General features: G+C 38.3%; 1 protein-coding gene across 3 annotated transcripts in view; it reads right to left on the reverse strand.

Annotated features, from left to right (window-relative positions):
- Positions 1–18971, reverse strand: part of LOC120563661 (myosin heavy chain, fast skeletal muscle-like) — a 66076-nt gene that overhangs the window by 9853 nt on the left and 37252 nt on the right. For 2 of the 3 annotated variants that reach the window (XM_039808004.1, XM_039808005.1), the window contains exons 18-41: positions 18743–18830; positions 18494–18611; positions 18284–18407; positions 15387–15523; positions 15048–15303; positions 14701–14943; positions 14440–14616; positions 14211–14356; positions 14024–14114; positions 13429–13818; positions 13183–13309; positions 12975–13093; positions 12527–12723; positions 11571–11754; positions 9850–10015; positions 9615–9739; positions 9216–9524; positions 8906–9109; positions 8661–8786; positions 8409–8579; positions 8216–8320; positions 8030–8125; positions 7777–7908; positions 7474–7574 (exon numbers count right to left, since the gene is read on the reverse strand). In XM_039808004.1, the coding sequence (XP_039663938.1) occupies positions 7554–7574; positions 7777–7908; positions 8030–8125; positions 8216–8320; positions 8409–8579; positions 8661–8786; positions 8906–9109; positions 9216–9524; positions 9615–9739; positions 9850–10015; positions 11571–11754; positions 12527–12723; positions 12975–13093; positions 13183–13309; positions 13429–13818; positions 14024–14114; positions 14211–14356; positions 14440–14616; positions 14701–14943; positions 15048–15303; positions 15387–15523; positions 18284–18407; positions 18494–18611; positions 18743–18830 (3852 nt within the window). In that variant the 3' untranslated portion in view covers positions 7474–7553. Of the gene's footprint in view, positions 1–17; positions 157–278; positions 383–465; positions 565–645; positions 710–798; positions 892–993; positions 1091–1172; positions 1201–1282; positions 1440–1537; positions 1682–1755; positions 1978–7473; positions 7575–7776; positions 7909–8029; positions 8126–8215; positions 8321–8408; positions 8580–8660; positions 8787–8905; positions 9110–9215; positions 9525–9614; positions 9740–9849; positions 10016–11570; positions 11755–12526; positions 12724–12974; positions 13094–13182; positions 13310–13428; positions 13819–14023; positions 14115–14210; positions 14357–14439; positions 14617–14700; positions 14944–15047; positions 15304–15386; positions 15524–18283; positions 18408–18493; positions 18612–18742; positions 18831–18971 lie in introns of those variants that run through there. The other variant, XM_039808006.1, reaches the window with a different exon arrangement.

Consider the following 18971-nt stretch of genomic DNA (forward strand, 5'->3'; position numbering starts at 1 on the left):
TGACATTAAATACTCACCCTCTGTGCCATCAGGCTCAGCCTGCTCCTCACGCTGCTTCTGCTTGAACTTCATGTTACCATGGTGGAGCACAGCACCAGTCAACTTGTAGATGCTCATCTTCTCTTCATTACTGAAGCCCAGGATATCAATGGCATTCTGGGTGCAAAAGAGGTTGACACAAAACATATTAACTTTAGAAATATGTCTTGTGAGTCTTTATGTTGCATTTAATTCCATTTAAATATATATATATATATTTTAAAGTGAAGATCACTCACATCTGTGGCTTCCAGCTCAACTTTGTCATCAATGCTGGCCACAGTGATCTGACCCATGCTACACATGGGGAAGTCGTAGGGGTTGGTGGTGATGAGTGCCATATCTGGAGATGAAAAAAGGGTGAAATCATCAGAACATTTGTTTCATATAAAAACAGGTTAAACAATGTGCTCTCAATCTCCATACCAATCAGCTCAGGTATGTGTGCAGTCATCATCTGATAGAAGATGTGGTAGCCTCTTTCATCAGGAAGCTGGAATGTCACTCTAGACTTCTCCAGCAGATCTACAAATATTGTTCATAAATCACAGCCTGGCCAACTCTCAATTCCAGTCGTTTGTATGTACTATGAGTATTATTACTTACATGTCTCAATATCAGCACTAGCTAGTTTGCCAGTTGCGCCGAAATGGATTCTGATGAATTTACCCTGTTTGGATCAAAGGATTTCTAATGTCCCTCCACATTGGCAATCTGTAACAAGACCTCTTTCATGTGTAGAAATTGTTCCATACTTACAAAACGAGAAGAGTTGTCATTCCTAATAGTTTTGGCGTTACCATAGGCCTCCAGCAGGGGATTGGCTGCAATAATCTGATCCTCCAGTGACCCCTATAATCCAGGTTTTGAGTTGCTATTAAAAAAATTACTTTTTCCCCCTGGAAAAAAATTTCATACAGAAGAACCCTGAATTGTACTCAGCATTTAACATACCTTTGATGCATCCCTCTTTACTCCACCAACTGCGATTGTTGCAAAGTACTGGATGACACGCTTGGTGTTCACAGTCTTTCCAGCACCAGATTCTCCACTAGGTATGGACACAGACTTTTAAGAATTTGATATTTAACTATGTTTATCAAAGTGTACAAATGTTAATGTAACAAACTCACGTGATCAAGACAGACTGGTTCTCCCTATCTGTTAAATAAAAAAAGAATTTACTATGTTTTACTGCAACAGAAACCTCATATACTGATACATTGTTTCAGTAAGGACTTACCAGTAAGCATGAACTGAAAAGCGTTGTCAGAGACAGAGAAGATGTGGGGTGGAGCCTCCATACGCTTCTTGCCTCTATAGGCAGTTACACATTCAGCATCGTACACTGGGAGCCACTTGTAGGGGTTCACAGTAACACAGAACAACCCAGAGTAGGTCTGAAAGTGATTATAGAGATTCAACAGTTACCTTTATTTTACCTACAAGTTTAGCAATTCACAATAGTTCTCTTTTCTCATTAGGCAGATTGTCTTACGTAGATCATCCATGCTGCATAACGCTCTTTGAGGTTATACAGCACAGTGGCTTCATTGAGATGGGTCATTATGGCCATGTCCTCAATCTTGTCATACTTGGGAGGGTTCATTGGATGGACATCAGCTTCTTTCACTGTCCTCTCCTGGAACAGTACATTTTTCACAATGAGAACTGATCATATTGATTCTCTCAGTTGACTGACTTAATGATACTAACCTCTTTAGTGGTCAGGACTTCGACGGTGACTTTGTCACCATCTTTCTTGAGAATTTTTGCCTTCAAGTACAGCTCCTTGACATCGGCCACGTAGCAGGCAGTCTTGGCATCAAATGGTGCAGTTTGAGCCTCAATTCTCTCCCTTTCTGGCTTACGAAGGTAAATGGCAGCTTTGCCATAAACGGCCATCTCCGCGTCTGTACTCATGGTGCCAGCTGATGTCTGTTAGATAATTATAAAGGAACTGCCATCTTAGCCTAATTTTAAGTCCATGCAATTAAATAGCACTCAAACTTAACATTCTGGTCAACCGTAAACATATCCGAACTGAAACCACGTCTATGTGTATCGTTACAGGTGAGCTTTGACTTCAAAGTGATTCAATGAATGAGAAATAATTTGCACATGTATTACGCTCACAAAGAAAAATGTAACATTTAAAAGTTTCCTTACCTGATCTCCTCTCTGTCAACAGTGTTCACCAATCCTGTTCAAAACCGTTTTTGTTGTTAGAGTATGTGTAAAAACAACTTTCAGTCAACAAATGTTTCTATTTACATAACTTATTTCTCAAGTAATATTAATAAAACTAAGCTTAAGAAGAAAGTTTTTCCACAAGCAGGAACTCCCAGATCTTTAGTGCCACACTGTGTCCACAAGTAGCCTTTATATTAAACTCGGTTTTGATTATACAGCAATGGTTAAGTGTAAACCATGTGGTATTCATACCAAATGTGGTAAGACAGATTTATTGATAGAAAATGTATCATCTGATGTTTCAGGTTTCATTTAGTGTGGCCAGGTCTTGATTTTTGCTTGCTCATTACGTCAATAAAAGTTAATTGTAGGCTGTTTTTAAAGTATAAGTTCTATAAGCTTTTTTGGTAACAATTTATAATAACTTCACACTATGAAGCATTAGTTAAGTATCAGTAAATACTTAATTAATCATTTATAAAGCATTGTTACTACATTATTACACAGTATGTAATTCATGAACACAGTTATACATGTTTCATTCTTGATTAATAAGCTCATCTATAATGTGTTTAATGATTGTGTTTTCATACTTTATTAATGGTGATTTACCATTTTCTAAATAATGAATTACATTAAATTACAAACCAGTTATTCAGGAGTTGTCAGTGATTCACAAGATCATTTCGAAAGTTCTGTCTGAAGTTTTAAAAATGGGAAGAACAAAACCTTAGTTGAGAAAATGACACTTTTGTGAGTATTGAGGTACTGGCCCTTCAATCTCCTTCGTAAGTGCTTTGTGAGGCATAGATAGTGCTCACTTTAGATGAGCTCATGCAAAATAATAACTAGTAACAACGTGAATTATTCATGCATTTTAGTATTAATAAAACATTATTAACACACTCAATAACCATTAGTGCATGTCTAAATCATTTTAACATTTAAAAGTTTCCTTAGCTGACCTCCTCTCTGTCAACAGTATTCACCAATCCTGTTCAAAACTGTTTTTTTTTGTTAGAGTATGTGTAAAAAACAAGATTCAGTCAAAAATGTTTCTATTTACATAACTTATTTCTCAAGTAATATTAATAAAATGGCCTTAAGCTTAAGAAGAAAGTTTTACCACAAGCAGGAACTCCCAGATCTTTAGTGCCACACTGTCTCCACAAGGAGCTTTTATATTAAACTCGGTTTTGATGACACAGCAATGGTTAAATGTAAATCATGTGGTATTCATACCAAATTTGGTAAGACAGATTTATAGATAGAAATGATATATCATCTGATGTTTCAGGTTTCATTTAGTATGGCCAGGTCTTGATTTTTGCTTGCTCATTACATCAATACAAGTTTCTTGTAGACTATTTTTAAAGTATAAGTTCTATAAGCTTTTTTGGTAACAATTTATAATAACTTCACACTATGAAGCATTAATTAAGTATCAGTAAATACTTAATTCATCATTTATAAAACATTGTTACTACATTATTAGACCGTATGTAATTCATGAACATAGTTATAAATGTTTCATTCTTGATTAATAAGCTCATCTATAATGGGTTTAATGATTATGTTTTCCTACTTTATGAATGGTGATTTACCATTTCATAAATAAGGAATTACATTAAATTACAAACCAGTTATTCAGGAGTTGTCAGTGATTCACAAGATCATTTAGAAAGTGCTGTCTGAAGTTTTAGAAATAGGAAGAACAAAACCTTAGTTGAGAAAATGACACTTTTGTGAGTATTGAGGTACTGGCCCTTCAATCTCCTTCGTAAGTGCTTTGTGAGGCATAGATAGTGCTCACTTTAGATGAGCTCGTGCAAAATACTTAATAACTAGTAACTACGTGAATTATTCATGCATTTTAGTATTAATAAAACATTATTAACACTCAATAACCATTAGTGCATGTCTAAATCATTTTAACATTTAAAGGTTTCCTTACCTGACCTCCTCTCTGTCAGCAGTATTCACCAATCCTGTTCAAAACAGTTTTTGTTGTTAGAGTATGTGCAAAAAAACAAGATTCAGTCAACAAATGTTTCTATTTACATAACTTATTTCTCAAGAAATATTAATAAAATGGCTCAAAAAAAAAGGAAAGAAAAAAAAAAAAAAAAAAAAACCACCACAAAATTTTTGTCACAATTTTTTTTAAAAAAATTTTTTTTTAAAATTGTTTTTTGATTACACAGCAATGTTTATATGTAAACCATGTGGTATTCATACCTAATGTGGTAAGACAGATTTATAGATAGAAATTATGTATCATCTGATGTTTCAGGTTTCATTTAGTATGGCCAGGTCTTGATTTTTGCTTGCTCATTACATCAATAAAAAGTTATATAAGCTTTTTTGGTAACAATTTATAATAACTACACACTATGAAGCATTAGTTAAGTATCAGTAAATACTTAATTAATCATTTATAAAGCATTGTTACTACATTATTAGACCGTATGTAATTCATGAACACAGTTATACATGTTTCATTCTTGATTAATAAGCTCATCTATAAGTTTTAGAAATAGGAAGAACAAAACCTTAGTTGAGAAAATGACACTTTTGTGAGTATTGAGGTACTGGCCCTTCAATCTCCTTCGTAAGTGCTTTGTGAGGCATAGATAGATTGAGAAATAAGTTATGTAAATAGAAACATTTGTTGACTGAATCTTGTTTTTTTGCACATACTCTAACAACAAAAACTGTTTTGAACAGGATTGGTGAATACTGCTGACAGAGAGGAGGTCAGGTAAGGAAACCTTTAAATGTTAAAATGATTTAGACATGCACTAATGGTTATTGAGTGTTTAATAATGTTTTAATTAATACTAAAATGCATGAATAATTCACGTAGTTACTAGTTATTAAGTATTTTGCACGAGCTCATCTAAAGTGAGCACTATCTATGCCTCACAAAGCACTTATGAAGGAGATTGAAGGGCCAGTACCTCAATACTCACAAAAGTCTGTTATTTTCTCAACTAAGGTTTTGTTCTTCCTATTTCTACAACTTCAGACAGCACTTTCTAAATGATCTTGTGAATCACTGACAACTCCTGAATAACTGGATTGTAATTTAATGTAATTCACTTTAGATGAGCTCATGCAAAATGCTTAATAATTAGTAACTATGTGAATTATTCATGAATTGTAGTATTAATGAAACATTACTAACACACTCAATAATCATTAGTGCATGTCTAAATCAATTTATGTATAAATACATGCATGACATAACCCTTAATTTGGAAATCCAGGCCTTCCATTTTGAGGGAAATTTGACAACAAGTTACTATTCATTCTGCAGTTGCATACACACAAGGATCCCAGAGCAATGCAACTCTATCTCCATCATTACTGCATGATGAGAGAGCTGTCAAGAGATTGGCCGAAATACACTTACAGAGTGGTAATTATTTGCAATCTCCCCGAGATGTCTGAGTTGAGAAACGCAGACAAGCGTTAATTTCAAATGGATTGAAGAGTCGAACATTAAAACTTTTGACAAAATGCTTTCCCAATCTGTTCGACCGGTTGCAGGAATACTCAATACATACCAAGTGTTATCATCATCTCCAGGATTGATCTTCTGGATCCCATATCCATATCCATTGTATAACTTACTATGTTTTGTACAAATTTTTATCATGTGAAGCACTTTGTGACTCTGTCTGTGAAAGGTGCTATATCAAATAAAGTTATTATTATTATATCCAAAAGTATGCTCTTGCCAAAAAAAAAAAAAAATTGATTTTGGAAATACTCCACTGATTAGAGACAATGCTGCCACTCAGCACCAAATTGAATTGTGTGACTCCTTCCAGGAATAAGATGAGTGCACAAAAGAAAGATTTGTGATTGTGCAATATGATGGCAAGCCATTTGTTGGCCAGATCTGGGTGATTATGGAGATGAGATACAAATCAATTGCATGATCAAGAAAGGCGAGAACAATTAATTTGTCTGGTCGGACAACCTTGACTGCATTTACTTTTCACGGCAGGAGATAATTAGTATCATAACTGAACCAGAGCCAATGCACCTTGCTGCTCGACTCCAACAGGTTGATTGGTCTAACGATGATGTCCAATCAGTAAATGCATTGCTACCAACTCTAAGGTGGACCTATACATTTGTGTGAAGCATCTGATTAGAAACAATTCTTGAAATTGTGATTAAAAATGAAATTAAATAGACGCATAAATTAAAGATTTTTATGGTGTTCAAGTCTTAAAGGTATTTGCACCATCAAGGAGTCAAAGTGCTTCTTGTTGATGAAAAAATATTTTATTTGACACGGTTAATATTGATATTATTTTTATCAAAATAAAAAATGTCTTTCTTCTTTAATGCAATAATTTTCATTCCTGTCCTTTAGTGCGACATAATGTCCTATAGTCCTATAAAGAACCAAAAATGTCTGTTTATCTTAAAATATCGTTAATAAATGAGAGATATAGACATCACTCATCATAAATTTGTATAATTTAAAACAGTTTTGAAAGGATGACAGCAAAGTCTATCTTGCATTCATTGAAACAGTTCAAGTCCAAGTCATGTGAAAAAACAGTGTTATTCAAAATTTTCTGTAATGTTTTGTTATTATTTTTCAAGACGTTTTCTTTCTCTTTTTTTATGTCACGCTGTAGAACACATTTACAGTGCAGTTCAATAGAATGTTCAAAAAACAGGTAAAGAATTTACAAAACTAGTGACCCCTTACATTTTCTCAAAAAGAATTCACATGAATGTGTATATTTTTTCTTCAAAAACTGTGTTTTACAAAAAAGAATGTTTAACTGCATATTTATCAACCACGCTTAATAGTCTTCCATACTAGAGACCTCAAATATTACAGATCAGGTATATTTTTTTGGTCATTGTTGACTTTTTTAAAAGATTTTTTTTGGCCTTTTTTATTTTATTAGATAGTGATAGTAGATGGGAAAGGGGGGAGAGAGAGGGAATGACATGCAGCAAAGGACTGCAAGTCGGATTCAAACCCAGGCCGCTGTAAGGACTCAGCACTATATGGGGTGCTCTCTCTACTACATGAACTAGAGGTCGCCCCCACTGTTGACTTTAAAACTGTCACCACCCTATAAAATAAAGTATGCAGTGTACTTCATCTTGTAGCCAGCCATTCCAATAAAGGTTGTAGAATTATTTTTGTCACACATTATCTAAATCTCAGAGGACATGGTTGGAACAAAATAACAGACAATGCAATTTAAAGTCAACAACTATTTTATTGTGTTATATTTCACATCATATTATATGATTAGAAACAGCCCATTAGCTGAAGTGCTTTACTCAGCTGCCTCTTTTCCCTGGAAGAAATGAAACAATTAATACATACAGTGGTTATGCGCCTACATACTGTAAACCTCATATTCTGTAAATGTTTTGGCTGTCGTTAATTAAATGAGGCTTAAGGGAATCATGGTCATTTTTTTTCAGTCATGAAATAAATTAGAGTAGGAGGAATTTAATTTGGTTACATTTTCATTAAGCTGATGTGTATATGTTTACCTTGCCAGAGTCACGGCTCTTCGCTCTCAACTTGTTGACCTGGGACTCTGCGATGTCAGCGCGCTCCTCAGCCTCCTCCAGCTCATGCTGCACCTTCCTGCACTTGGACAGATGAGTGTTGGCCTGCTCCTCCTGAAAAAACATAATGATTTACATTTTTGAATCTCCTAAAATACCAACTGTCTACTTTGTGTGCAATAAATCTACCACAGTATTAAGCTTTTAATGTTGAAAATGTATATATTGTCCTTACCGCCTCCTCAGCCTGCCTCTTGTAGGCCTTGACTTTGATCTGCAACTTGTCAACTAGATCCTGCAGCCTGGCAACGTTTTTCTTGTCCTCCTCAGTCTGTTAAAAATGTAATAAAAAATTAAATAAAATGTTTTTGTTATAAGAATGTTAAATTGATTTGTATGTTAACTATCAAAGTCACTGTACCTGATAGGTGAGCTCTTTCACCCTCCTCTCATATTTGCGGACACCCTTAATGGCATCTGCTCCACGTCTCTGCTCAGCCTCAACCTCTGCCTCCAGTTCACGCACCTTCAATGAACAATGAGGAAATAAGTACCCATCTTTTCATACAAAAGTCTTGCTTTAGCTCTGAAATTTCTTAACATGACTTTCATACCCTGGACTCAAGTTTCTGGAGCTGCTTCTTGCCACCCTTCATGGCCAGGTTCTCAGCCTCATCCAGGCGGTGCTGCAGGTCCTTAACAGTGACCTCCAGGTTCTTCTTCATCCTCTCCAGGTGAGAGCTGGTATCTTGCTCTTTCTTCAGCTCCTCAGCCATCATAGCAGCCTAGAAGAGACAGCATAAAATGTCAATTAGAAATATCTTGGAAAATTTGAAAAAGTAAGAATAAATGAAATGTCAACCTACATCAGTGATGGCCTTCTTGGCCTTCTCTTCTGCATTCCTTGCTTCCTGAACAGTGTCCTCTACTTCACTCTGGACCTGGACCAGGTCAGACTCAAGCTTCTTCTTGGAGTTCAGAAGGCTTGTGTTCTAAAAGGCAAAAAGAGATTTAGGCACTTAAGTCATCACATGACATGACATATTTTCACATGTTATTTGAATTGTCATTAGATTTTTGAAATATTAAAGAAATTATTGGGCTTGTTCACCTGAGAGTGCAGAAGACCAACACGCTCACTGGCATCCACCAGCTCCTGTTCAGCAGTTTTGCGACTTCTCTCCGTCTGTTCCAGAGCAACTCTAAGTTCCTCAATTTCTGCTACCATCAGACCGTTTCTGCGATCCACCATAGCAGCTTGTTCCTTGAATTCCTCCTGTGCTCTCACAGCATCATCAAGGTGCAGTTGTGCATCCTAGTGAAAAAATATCAGGAAAGTATTTACATGAATGCCAAAATGTACCTGCACTGTCCATGGTCTCTGGAACAACTCTGTGTAACAACTCTGTGTCTAACAATACCTTCAGCTGTGCTTGCACATTCCTCAGCTGCTTCTGGGACTCAGCTGCCTGGCGATTGGCGTGGCTCAGCTGAATCTCCATCTCATTCAGGTCTCCCTCCATCTTCTTCTTGATTCTCAGGGCATCGTTCCTGCTCCTGACCTCAGAATCCAGATTGCTCTGCATGGAGTCAATCACCCTCTGGCTGTTCCTCTTGATCTGCTCCATCTCCTCATCTTTCTCTGCCAGCTTCCTGTCCACCTCACCCTTAATCTGGTTGAGCTCCAGCTGGACACGCAGAATCTTTGACTCCTCGTGTTCCAGAGTTCCCTGATGATATCAAAGAATAAAATATTGATATCTGCCTTCAAACCTTTTTAATTATATTTTCTCAGAAGATCTCCCCAGAAGAAAATGTACCTCAGCCTCTTCAAGTGCTGTCTGGATCTCAGCCTTCTCGGTCTCCACCTGCTTCTTGGACTTCTCCAGCTCATGGATACTCTTGCTAGACTCACCAATCTGTTCAGTCAGATCTGAGATCTCCTCTGCAGACAGATACATGTATTTCAAATTGTTAAGCATTAAAATATATATATATACTTTATTCTAACACCTGTTATATACAATGTAACTGTTACATAATGTAGAACTCAACGTTGCAGGTTCTTGTTTTCACGCTTCATGGTCTCCAGCTGATCCAAAGATTCCTCATAAGAGTTCTTCATCTTGAACAGCTCAGTGCTGAGAGAACGAGTCTCCTTCTGGGCTCCCTCGAGCTCTGCTTGACCCTCCTCGTACTTCTGTTTCCACTCTGCCAACACCTGAAAAACACCATTAATACAGTTCAATTGGTTATGTAGCAATATGAGGAAAAATAAAAATATCTTTCATTGTTTATGTGGCCAAGTCATATAAACAATGAAAGATATATTTATTTTGCAAAGTTTACAATGCTACCTTGTCAAAGTTCCTCTACTCTTACCCCTGAATAACACCATTAATACAGTTCAGTTGGTTATGTAGCAATATGATTTATATATATATATATATATATATATATATATATATATATATATATATATATATATATATATATATATATACTCACCTTAAAGATTATTAGGAACACCTGTAAGATTTCTCGTTAATGCAATTATCTAATCAACCAATCACATGGCAGCTTCTTCAATGCATTTAGGGGTATCGTCCAGGTCTAGACAATCTCCTGAACTCCAAACTGAATGTCACAATGGGAAAGAAAGGTGATCTAAGCAACTTTGAGCGTGGCATGGTTGTTGGTGCCGGACGGGCTGGTTTGAGTATTTCACAATCTGCTCAATTGTTGGGATTTTCACACACAGACATTTCTAGGGTTTACAAAGAATTGTCTGAAAAAGTAAAAACATCCAGTATGCGGCAGTCCTGTGGGTGAAAATGCCTTGTTGATGCTAGAGGTCAGAGGAGAATGGGCCGACAGCTGATTCCAGCTGATAGAAGATCAACTTTGACTCAGATAACCACACGTTACAACCAAGGTATGCAGCAAAGCATTTGTGAAGCCACAACACGCACAACCTTGAGGCGGATGGGCTACACCAGCAGAAGACCCCACCGGATACCACTCATCTCCACTAAAAATAGGAAAAAAGAGGCTACTATTTGCACGAGCTCATCAAAATCGGACAGTTGAAGACTGTAAAAATGTTGCCTGGTCTGATGAGTCTCAAATTCTGTTGAGACATTCAGATGGTAGAGTCAGAATTTCGCGTAAACAGAATGAGAACATGTACCGTCATGCCTTGTCACCAGTGTGCAGGCTGGTGGTGGTGGTGTAATGGTGTAGGGAATGTTTTCTTGGCACACTTTAGGCCCCTTAGTACCAATTGGGCATCGTTTAAATGCCACAGCCTACCTGAGCATTGTTTCTGACCATTTCCATCCTTTTATGACCACCATGTACCATCCTCTGATGGCTACTTCCAGCAGGATAATGCACCATGTCACAAAGCTTTAATCATTTCAAATTGGTTTCTTGAACATGACAATGAGTTGACTGTACTAAAATGGCCCCCACAGTCACCAGATTTCAACCCAATAGAACATCTTTGGGATGTGGTGGAATGGGAGCTTCGTACCCTGGATGTGCATCCCACAAATCTCCATCAACTGCAAGATGCTATCCTATCAATATGGGCCAACATTTCTAAAGAATGCTTCCAGCACCTTGTTGAATCAATGCCACGAAGAATTAAGGCAGTTCTGAAGATGAAAGGGGCTCAAACATGGTCTTAGTAGGGTGTTCCTAATAATCCTTTAGGTGAGTGTATATATAGTATTGTTTGTATGGCTTGGCCACACAAAGGAAACAATTCCTACCTTGTCAAAGTTCCTCTGCTTCTTGTCCAGGTTGGCAGCCAGCCCATTGGCCCGCTCCACATCAATCATGAGGTCCTCCACCTCACTCTGGAGCCTCTGTTTGGTTTTTTCAAGAGAAGCACATTTGGAATTCACCGCCTCAATCTGCTCCTCAGCCTCCTGAAGACGCTGAGCCAGCTTTTTCCTGTTTAAAGAAAGTAAGATTTGTTTCCCATTATAAACTATGAATTTACCTGAAACCTTTGTAACAAGAATCTGAAAAGTGAGTTCTTAACATTATGTAACAGTTAGGAAAATCATTATATGACACATTTTTTTTTTTTTTTTTGTTTGTTTTGTTTTTTTTGTTTTCATCTCTTTTCTGTTTGATTGTATCTACTCTGTTGTTCTGCTGTTCTGTTGCTCTATACATGATCCGGAGGACCCCCATGAAAACGAGATGCTGCATCTCATGGGGCTGATCCTATAATAAATGTTCATAATAATAACATACATAACAACACATCATAAGAAATTGCATTTCAGAAGGTGGAGCTTGTATTACATTTAAGGACTAGACGTTTATGTCGTCACCACAACAAATATTCTTTTTGAATTTAGCCCACAGGTGTAACACTGGTGTTATGCCCACACAGGGAATGTTGCATTGTGGTTTGTCTAAAGCCTTAATATTGTTAGTGTAGTGAGTATTTTTCAAAATAGCAAGTGTTGGAAAAGGAGGGTACATGTATAAATAGCCTAGTCTTATATTTGAGCCATTATGGTTACAACTTGTTTTTAAGGATCTGAATGAACATACTATATGAAAGCAGACCTGCAAAAGGTTTGTTCCAAATTAAAATGCTAAACAAAAATGTATTGGTTAATTGTATTTAATGCAAGTATTGATACAAGCAAGGAATTTTCAGTTGACTTATGCTAAAATGCTACACTTCAATTGTTTGAATGTTACTCACTTGGATTCCTCAAGCTCCTCAGTGCGCTGGATAGCATCAGTTTCATACTTAGCTCTCCACTGAGCCACCTCACTGTTGGCCTTGGACATTCCACGCTGCAGCTCAGCCTTGGCCTCTTGCTCCTCCTCAAACTGCTCCCTCAGCAGATCACAGTCATGGCGGGCTGATTGCAGTCCATGGGCAAGAGCATTCTTGGCCTGGTGTAAGACATATAATAAAATTGCCAAAATTCGTAAATCACAAACTAATAATACCAATACACACAGGGGCGTCGGACTGGAGAGGAAAATAGGACTGAGTACCCAGGGCCCTCATGTGAGAAGGGCCCAAATAGATGCTAGAATGAAAAGCTGTGGATGCGGGGAGGGGCCCATAGAGAATGATTTTCTACAGGGCCCAGAATTTTGTGCTACGCCCTTGAATACACACTTTCTTAACGGTTTCTTACCTTAACCTCCTCTTCAATACGTCTTTTCAGCTCCTCAATCTGCTGTGTGAATGCCTGTTTGCCTCTGGTCAGCTGGGAGACAAGAGCTTCTTTCTCTTCAACTTGACGGCTGAACTCACCTTGTGTGAAAGATGTCATGATACATTAGTTTGTGTCACGTTTTTCAATAACATACACAACAGATCATTAACTGATAGCTTGTAGATACCATTTTCTGTCAGGAGACGTGCTCTCTGTGAACTTGTGTCATTGATTTGACGGACATTTTCATCATTCTTGGTCTTTAGTTCGCTGAGTTGGTCCTCTAGAGTACGGCACATCTTTTCAAGATTTCCCTGAGGAAAAGAGGATGAGATCAGTGATCAGGATTTATCTTTAATATTAATTACCTCATTTATTACCCAAATAAGTATACCTCTTCAGGTAATAAAATAGCATGTAATGTATTGTGTACCTTTGCTTTAGCAACGTTCTCCATGTTGCTGGAGAGGTCATCAATCTCCATCTTGTATTCACTCTTTTCCTTCTCAAGCTTCTGCTTTACACGCTGGAGGTTGTCGATCTGCTCTCCCAGCTCAGCAACGCTGTCAGCCTGCTTCTTGCGAAGAGCAGCAGCAGTGGCTTCATGCTGCAGAGTGGACTCCTCAAGATCACGACGGAGCTTCTGGAACTCGGCTTCACGCTTCTTGTTCATCTCAATCTGAGCAGAAGTGGCACCACCGGCCTCCTCCAGCCTCTCACTGATCTCCTCAAGTTCCCTGGAGAGGTCAGCTCTCTGCTTCTCAACCTTGGCACGAGCCGCACGCTCAGCCTCAATCTCCTCCTCCAGTTCCTCAATACGAGCCTGTTGAATATAGATTTATGGTCTTTCAGTACACAGATTTTTTTGGGGGCTTTTTCCTTTTATCATGAAAGTGGATAGACATGAAAGAGGGAGAGAGATGGGGCATGACATGCAGCAAAGGGCAGCAGGTCGGATTCAAACCCTTACTTTTAATACACAAATTGGAAACATTTGCAAGAATGGTTTCTGTAAAACCATATGTCACCTGGAGCTCCTTGATCTTCTTCTGAAGCTGAGCACCCAGTGACTGCTCATCTTCAACTTTGCTAAGGAGCTGACTGATTTCAAAGTCCTTCCTGTGAGAGTTATAGATAAAGTACATTGTAAGAGTTAATGCAGTTGACCACAAGTTTTAAAAGAATGTTTTTTGTACATTTCAAAAACTACATTACTTTTTGATCTTCTCGTCAGACTGCTGCTTCTCATTCTCAAGATCCATGATGGATTCCTGGGCCAGTTTCAGATCACCCTCAAGCTTTCTCTTGGCTCTCTCAAGGTCCATACGGAGCTTCTTCTCTTGCTCCAGAGAACCCTCAAGCTAAGAAATAAGATGAGTTTTTAATCATCACATTCAAGAAGAATACTCTTGCTTTGCCAATCCAAGAGACTTTGTAAACTTACATCATCCACTTGCTGCTCAAGCTTGGTCTTGGCCTTGGTCAGAGTGTTGACTTTGTCTTCCTCTGCCTGCAGGTCATCAAGAGTCTGCTGATGAGCCTCCTGAAGGGCTTTCTTTTCCTTAGTCAGCTTAGCAATGCTCTCATCCTGAGAGGCCATCTCCTCAGTCAGGTTCTTCACCTAATTGTGCAAGAAAGATCTTGTCTTTAAACGATCATCATTATAACCTTACTTTATATGATGGACAGATTATTATTTACGAACCTTGTTCTCTGTGGCATGTTTCTCTTTTTCCACTTTGGCCAAGGTAAGCTCCAGGTCATCAATATCCTTCTTGAGCTCAGAGCATTCATCCTCCAGCTTTCTCTTCTTGGCAGTGAGCTCAGCATTGCTTTCCTCTTCATCCTCCAGTCTTTCACTTGTCTCTTTCAGTTTGGCCTCCATCTGAATCTTATTCTTGATAAGTCCCTCACATCTCTCTTCAGCATCATTCAGATTCTCTGATTCCTAGTTAATTTTTATGAACATAGAAGTTGATGTGAGTACATTAACTGTTAACACAACCAGTATAAACATGAAAAAGCAGAACTGTCTGTTAAAAGTTTACTTACAGATGCTACTTGCAGCTGCAGATCATTCTTCTCCTGCAGAAGGGACACCATCTTCTCCTCCAGTTCCTTCTTCTTGGCCAGGGCAACAGCCAAGTCAGTTTTCATCTTATCATAGTTCTCCTTCATACTTGCCAGCTCCTTCTCAGTTTCAGCAGTCTTCAGCAGAGGCTTGATCTTGTAGTACACCTTCATCCATGGCCAGTGTTTGACATTCATGAATGAGCGGATATTGTATTCAATGGTATATATGGCTTCCCTGAGGAAAAGAAATAGCTGTTATGGACAATATTGGTAGTGATTTTTATTAACATGATTCAGAATAAGCTGTTTTCAACATGCCTCCTCTCCATCATCTTCATAAACTCCTTTCTCATGAGGAAACCACGGCACAAACCCTGAGTCATGGTGACCAGAGTTGCCAGTTTTTCATCTCTCATCTCCTCAAGGACACCCAGCAGACCGGCCTTGAAGAACACCTGAGCAAACAAAAAATAAAAATGAATGTAGGATGAGCTCAGATAATAAATACTTTACACCCTGTAAAAAAAAAAAAATGTTCACATGGTTCAGAGGTTCTAAGGCAAAGGTGTTTTTTAAATGGCCACATGCATTCTGCTCTGGTTCTATAATAACAATAAATCACTTGTTCCTTGGCACCAAACTCTACAATCATGTAAGTAGTTTCTAGATATTCACTTTAAAGGGGTGATAGAATGCAAAACCGATTTTACCTTGTCATAGTTGAATAACGACGGGGGGTTCGGTGGGTAATTACGTCCCAACATTTACATACACAACTGACCTGAGATCAGGTAGTCTTCTGAATCTAGGTCGCGCAGATCTCTGCTATTCCATTACAAAATTCACATCTGAAACTTTTTTATGCGAGAAATCAACTATGTAGAGGTCAAATATGGGCCGTTTTACGAAAATTTATGTCTAATTGCAATTTTTGTCCGATTGTGTGTCGGAGTTCAGCGGCCGGTGCTGCCTGTGTAGCTGCCTCGCCGCCTGGCCTGCCTTCCTTCACAGACCCCGGCCTGCTGTGAGGTAGATTGAGCTCCATCAGGGCTGGCAGCCCACAGCACTCCATACCCGCGCAAAGTCACCATTTTGTGGGTTAATGGACTAACAAACGCCGCTGCCTGGACAGAGCTCCAGGGCCTGCAGCTCCCCTCTTCCTGCTAAATGCCTCGTGTGTGTGAGTGAGAGCGCGATCAGCGAGCTTGTTACGCCAGCAATCTCTTACCACAGGTATCAGTTAATCTTATAATGTGTGTAATGATAATGTGTTATTTAAACAAACGATCGGTGAAATAAACACCTCTTGTCCGCGAGTCTCATTGATAGAGCCTGCGGCTGGATGGAGCTAGCTCTATCAATGAGAGCTAGCTAGCCTCCTCTTAGAATTCCTCTGAAATTCACAAAAATGTATAAAATTTAAATCGGACACCATTGTTAGCTTTATAAGACCTTGTGGTAGAGGTTATATAAGTGGCATGACGAAATTCAAACTGTAAATATACTCAAATTATGCCAAAAATGAAGCTTACTATCAGGTGATTTGTAGCTACACATAGCTAGGATTGAAGGGACATTCGCAGCTAACGAAACCCTTAATGTTCACAAGTATTCATTAACTTGAAATCGGACACCGTTGTTAGCTTTATAAGACCTTTAGGTAGATGTTGTATAAGTGGCGTGACAAAATTCAAACTGTAAATATACTCGAATTACGCCGAAAATGAAGCTAACTATCTGTGATTTGTAGCTACACATAGCTAGGATTGAAGGGACAGTCGCAGCTAACAAAACCCTTAATGTTCACAAATATTCATTAACTTGAAATCGGACACCGTTGTTAGCTTTATAAAACCTTTAGGTAGATGTTGTATAAGTGGTGTGATGAAATTCAAACTGTAATTATACTCGAATTACGCCGAAAATGAAGCTAACTATCCGTGATTTGTAGCTACACATAGCTAGGATTGAAAGGACAGTCGCACCTAACGAAACCCTTACAGTTAAAAAATATTCATTAACTTGAAATCGGACACTGTTGTTAGCTTTATAAGACCTTTACGTAGATGTTGTATAAGTGGCGTGACGAAATTCAAACTGTAAATATACTCAAATTACGCCAAAAATGAAGCTAACTAGGCGCAATCTGTACACATAGGATTGAAGGGACAGTCGCAGCTAACGAAACCCCTAGCTAGTGTTCACAAAAATTCATTAAATTGAAATCTGACACCATTGTTAGCTTTGTAAGACCTTGGGATAGCTGTGATATAAGTGTCGTGACGAAATTTAAACTGTAAATATAGCTACTATAGTTATGCCGAAAGTGTAGCTAGCTAGCAGCGATCTTTTCCCATTGTATTGAATGGGACATATAGCTAGCTAGCTGCTTCTCCTAACAAAACGCCTGACGTTCATAAAAATGCCTTACATTGAAAACGAACACAACGTTAGCTTTGTAAGACATTGGGGTAGATGTTATATAAGTGGCATGACGAAATTCAAACTGTAAATATATTATAGTTATGCCGGCAGCCGGCCGCGGAGCCCCAGTAGTGCAGTATCCACAAAGGGTGACTTTGCCCTGAGTATGGAGCCCAGCAGGTTGCTGCTTTCTCGTCAGACTGTGTGGAGCTCCTAACGTCTTACCAAATTTGCAATTAGCCATACATTTTTGAAAAAACGGCCCATATTTGAGCTTTATGTAGTTGATTTCTCGCATAAAAAAGTCTCATAAGTGAATTTGGTAATGAAACATTGCAGTGTTTGGAATATGAGATTCTGTCGCTTCTCTAATGTGTGTGTGTATGGGGGATTCGCTCAAACAATCAGCGTGCGTCTCTAATGTGTGTGTATGGGGGATTCGCTCAACCAATCAGCGTGCATCTCTAATGTGTGTGTATGGGGGATTCACTCAACTAATCGGCGCACAGCTCATCTAGATATTCATGACCATACCATATTTGGAAGAAAAACTCTTGTTACAAATAGGGCCAAAACACAGGGATGCATAAGGGCCAATAAAATATCAACCAGGCCATTTTCAGCCCAACCAATGTTACATACCCCATTAGGAGACCATAAGGAACAGTGTGAAATACCCAATATAATCATTCTATCACCCCTTTAATATAATAACATATATAATACATTCATAGTTAACAGAAAAAACTGGAATGAACAACCTAACCTCCTAAGGAAAGCGAAGTGTTTACCTTGGTGTGTCCGAATTTGTATTCTTCATGATTAACATCAATTGACCCAAGCAGCTTCTCTGAAGCCTTCTTGTTGTCAATGAACTGGCCCTCGGGGATGACACTGGCATTCAGTACCTTGTACCTTTTTTATAGGCGAGTTAATGGTCAGTGTGAGCATTTCTTTTTTAATAATCTGTATCAAAATTCTTCTAAAATATCCATTGGTACCTCTGCTTGAAGTCAGCATAGAGGATTCTGCTGGGGAAACCTTTTCTGCAGATTCTGATACCCTCCAGCACACCGTTACACCTGAGCTGGTGGATGACCAGGAAGTTCTCCATCAGACCTGTAAAAATACATTTCTTAATTAATTATTTGACAGAATCGTATCTTTGTTAAAGCAGCACAATTTATTAACAATATTAACAAAACAAATCACTCTTCAAATAATCTCTTGAGATCGTGTTCTCTATGTACCTGGAGTCTTTGACTCATTTGGAATCAGGCAGCGCACAAAGTGAGGATGGGTGCTCCTCAAGTTAGTCATCAGCTTCCCTAAGTTCTCCTATAGATCCAAAATGGGGAGTCTTATCATGACATGTAACAATTGTGAGTTTGAGCATAAACTGATTTGCACTATGCTGGTACATGGTATATATATATATATATACACAGTATATGATAAGTTTATAATGTTAAACCTTAC

Source organism: Perca fluviatilis, chromosome 8, assembly GCF_010015445.1.
Source record: "Perca fluviatilis chromosome 8, GENO_Pfluv_1.0, whole genome shotgun sequence".
Classification (NCBI taxonomy): domain Eukaryota; kingdom Metazoa; phylum Chordata; class Actinopteri; order Perciformes; family Percidae; genus Perca; species Perca fluviatilis.